The following is a 4457-nucleotide window of genomic DNA, read 5'->3' on the forward strand; positions in this document are numbered from 1 at the left end:
AGGCCTATCCCAGATTCCTCACATTCGTAATCTCCTCACCGATCGCCCCACCGTCAGCACTCATCTTGAAACAAACGTTGTCTTCAGTTAAACAATTAAAAGGTGCAAATCCTTGTCTGAAAAAACGGTGCAAAAAGTTGAAACGTTGATTTCATGTAAACCTCAAGAGGTGAAACGTTGACTTCAATCAAACCTCAAGAGGTGAAACGTTGACTTCAATCAGACCTCAAGAGGTGAAACGTTGACTTCAATCAAACCTCAAGAGGTGAAACGTTGACTTCAATCAGACCTCAAGAGGTGAAACGTTGATTTCAATCAAACTTCAAAAGGTGAAACGTTGACTTCAATCAAACGTCAAGAGGTGAAACGTTGGCGAAAACGTTTCAGCAGGCTCAAAACCTCAATCAAACCTCAAACCTCAAGGGGTGAAACGTTGACTTCAATCAAAACTTCAACAGGTGAAACTCTTCACCCCTTGAAGGATTCGAACCCGGAAAGCCAGGTTCCATGGCTTGGAACCATGCCCCTTGGCGTGAGTTTTCGGTTGCATATTGGCTAGGAGACCATTCAGGCTTCTTCGCATTTGTGTGACTCACATGGCCCCATCAGGGAGGTGACTCGATGAAATATCTGTACTATAAAATCGACCATCGAGTGCTGTCGGGTGTTGGGTAAAAAAATCTCACGATTTCCAACCTTTTTGTACAGTCAGTATGGTCTAGTTGGCATAGTACTTGATACGCTAGGGTTCATGGATCCCTGGCTATCCGGGTTCGAATCCTTCAGGGGTGAGGAGTTTTTGTATCTAGGATTCACTTTATGTTCCAAAAGGAACTTGATAACCATCTCCGAAGGACAACTGATCAATCAGACTGCAATTTTTACGTCAGCCTGCGAGCAGCGGCCTCTAACAGCCTATCGTTACCCCGATTGGTAAAATTACACCATTGGTTCAATGAATATCAAGGATAATGTTATACCAAACAGGTAAATCAGCTTTTAAACCTCCTCCTTCCCTCCTCCAACTAGTCCTAAGCCACGTGAAGAATTGCTAAGATTCCCATCTCGAAATTTTCGAGATGGGAATTTTTGAGATTAGGTCTCGAGTGGGACCCCCGGCTAGCTGACACTCGAGATTTTCGGCTGCAGTTCGAGGATGTCTTCAAGGCCACGAGAACGGATGTAAGTGCAAAGATTTTGTCACCTCATGAAGGAAAATGTGAGGGGTCTAAATAGCTGGATATTTAATAATGTAATGTTGGGGTGTATGGCCCAGTTCTTGTTGGAAGAGATTACACATGAAGTGCTCAGAATTGTGATATTCGTCACTTGTAGCAACAACCCTGGAAACACAAACCGAAACTGTCTCTATTTTCAGCTTGTTACAACTTGTAATAAAGTTGTTACATCTTGGCTTAACGTGTTTATGACGTATTAGAACGACATTACAACTTGCTATATCGGTTGTTATAACTGGTTAGGAGGTGTTAAAACTTGTTCGAACGTTGTACCAACGTCGTAGTTTCGGTGTGTGTTTGGCGGGAAGGAACGGTACTCCAATCCGATCCTAGGTATTATTGTTTCACTATAGGCCATCTTGCATGACCCATCTCCCACCCAATCGTGTGGGAATTTCCACATGATTGGGTGGGAGAACAGGTGGGTGTACACAGTCCGCTGATCACATCACTACCCACGTACCCTTGACCTACCATACCGGTACTGAGGCGTGATTGGTTTAACAATGCTCTTAAAGCCGCATCTATAAAAGCTAAAGACTCTTTGATATTATCCACTTACCCTTGTTCCCTTGGTCTGATTGACGGGGAGATTAGAGCATCCTCTTGAGCTAACTCATCTCACGCTTGCAGCATCCGTTTCTCCGAAGCAACCGGCTCGCAGTGCTATGATATTCATTTCGGATATCGTCGTCAGAGGCTCATAGTTACGAGTCAGGTTGGAGAACTACCAGTAGGAGTCTCTGTGAGAGTTTACAGTTAAGAGTATCTCGCCTTACCCACATGGCCCACCGGGGAGAGACTCCCAGTGACGTCCTCGCTCACAACAGTGACGTCCTCGCTCACAACAGTGACGTCTTCGTCCACAACAGTGACGTCCTCGGCCCCAACAGTGACGTCCTCGCTCACAACAGTGACGTCTTCGTCCACAACAGTGACGTCCTCGGCCCCAACAGTGACGTCCTCGCTCACAACAGTGACGTCATCGTCCACAACAGTGACGTCCCCGCCCCCAACAGTGACGTTCTCGACCCCAAGTGACGTCCTCGCCCACAACAGTGACGTCCTCGTCCACAAAAGTGACGTCCTCGCCCCCAACAGTGACGTCCTCGCCCCCAACAGTGACGTCCTCGTCCACAACAGTGACGTCCTCGCCCCAAACAGTGACGTCCTCGCCCACAACAGTGAAGTCCTCGTCCACAACAGTGACGTCCTCGTCCACAACAGTGACGTCCTCGTCCACAACAGTGACGTCCTCGCCCACAACAGTGACATCCTCGCCCACAACAGTGACGTCCTCGTCCACAAAAGTGACGTCCTCGCCCCCAACAGTGACGTCCTCGCCCCCAACAGTGACGTCCTCGCCCCCAACAGTGACGTCCTCGCCCACAACAGTGAAGTCCTCGTCCACAACAGTGACGTCCTCGTCCACAACAGTGACATCCTCGCCCACAACAGTGACATCCTCGCCCACAACAGTGACGTCCTCGTCCACAAGTGACGTCCTCGCCCACAACAGCGACGTCCTCGCCCACAACAGCGACGTCCTCGCCCACAACAGCGACGTCCTCGCCCACAACAGCGATGTCCTCGCCCACAACAGTGAAGTCCTCGTCCACAACAGTGACATCCTCGCCCACAACAGTGACGTCCTCTCCCTCAACAGTGACGTCCTCGTCCACAAGTGACGTCCTCGCCCACAACAGCGACGTCCTCGCCCACAACAGCGATGTCCTCGCCTACAACAGTGAAGTCCTCGTCCACAACAGTGACGTCCTCGCCCCAACAGTGACGTCCTCGTCTACAACAGTAATGTCCTCGTCCACAACAGTGACGTCCTCGTCCACAACAGTGACGTCCTCTACCCCAACAGTGACGTCCTCGTCCACAACAGTGACGTCCTCGTTCATAACGGTGACGTCCTCGTTCACAACGGTGACGTCCTCGCCCTCAAAAGTGACGTCCTCGCCCCCAACAGTGACGTCCTCGCCCACAAGTGACGTCCTCGTCTACAACAGTGACGTCCTCGCCCACAACAGTGAAGTCCTCGTCCACAACAGTGACGTCCTCGGCCCCAACAGTGACGTCCTCTACCCCAACAGTGACGTCCTCGTCCACAACAGTGACATCCTCGTCCACAACAGTGACGTCCTCGCCCACAACAGTAACGTTCTCGCCCACAACAGTGACGTCCTACGCCCACAACAGTGACGTCCTCGTCCCCAACAGTGAAGTCCTCGTCCACAACAGTGACGTCCTCTACCCCAACAGTGACGTCCTCGTCCACAACAGTGACGTCCTCGCCCACAACAGTAACGTTCTCGCCCACAACAGTGACGTCCTCGACCCCAACAGTAACGTTCTCGCCCACAACAGTGACGTCCTCTACCCCAACAGTGACGTCCTCGTCCACAACAGTGACGTCCTCGCCCACAACAGTAACGTTCTCGCCCACAACAGTGACGTCCTCGACCCCAACAGTAACGTTCTCGCCCACAACAGTGACGTCCTCGCCCACAACAGTGACGTCCTACGCCCACAACAGTGACGTCCTACGCCCACAACAGTGACGTCCTACGCCCACAACAGTGACGTCCTCGTCCCCAACAGTCCACCAAGTCTTCAGCATCCAGCACCCTGACGGTGAAGACGAAGGTCTTACAGAAAACAAAGAGAAACATCCCAGGCTTCGATCTCACTCCCGAGTCGAAGTAATTAAGACACTCGTCCTCGTCTCCTCCTGGAATTAATGACGATTACACTCAAGATGTGCATTATGCAAGGCAATAACGACTCAAGCAGGCCATTAGCAGGTGAGACAAGTGGGTTATAATACTCATTACGTTAATTACATGGTAGTGTTGGGTCGGGGCGCGGCCAACCAGCTACCGAGTTACTCCATGCAGTTCATCATCTCAGCCCGTCATAAATCATCGCGGCAATGGCTACTCAGGCAGTTACAATTCCGCCGGCCCAGGAGGGACTCTAAGCATCTCCCGACGCTCCATAACTCATAGATAGCTGCTACTTACGTCGCGGGACTTCGTCGTGAGGGCGGGTGTTACTTCGGCGAGGCTGGCGCGCGGGAGGTGGCGACAAGATGGATGCCTGTAGACTTTTTGCCTTGCTTCGGGAGCCTTTGCTTAGCTCGTGATACAAGCGAAGGTGTCGTGGTGGTATCTGATGATCGGGAGGGAAGACCTGCTGATGGTGGGCGGG

General features: G+C 51.3%; 2 protein-coding genes across 2 annotated transcripts in view; both read left to right on the forward strand.

The window, feature by feature from the left end:
- Positions 1–2739, forward strand: part of LOC138363140 (uncharacterized) — a 19730-nt gene extending 16991 nt beyond the window's left edge. Inside the window, exons 3-4 of the mRNA XM_069322132.1 lie at positions 1080–1182; positions 2038–2739. Coding sequence (XP_069178233.1) covers positions 1080–1182; positions 2038–2739 — 805 coding nt within the window. The remainder of the gene's footprint in view (positions 1–1079; positions 1183–2037) is intronic.
- An 83-nt stretch (positions 2740–2822) lies between these two features.
- On the forward strand, positions 2823–3449 carry LOC138363142 (uncharacterized). The gene has a single exon (XM_069322133.1). It carries the CDS (start codon positions 2823–2825, stop codon positions 3447–3449), a length of 627 nt encoding a protein of 208 aa, XP_069178234.1.
- Positions 3450–4457: the final 1008 nt, after the last annotated feature.

The sequence above is a fragment of the Procambarus clarkii genome, chromosome 10 (genome assembly GCF_040958095.1).
Source record: "Procambarus clarkii isolate CNS0578487 chromosome 10, FALCON_Pclarkii_2.0, whole genome shotgun sequence".
NCBI lineage: Eukaryota > Metazoa > Arthropoda > Malacostraca > Decapoda > Cambaridae > Procambarus > Procambarus clarkii.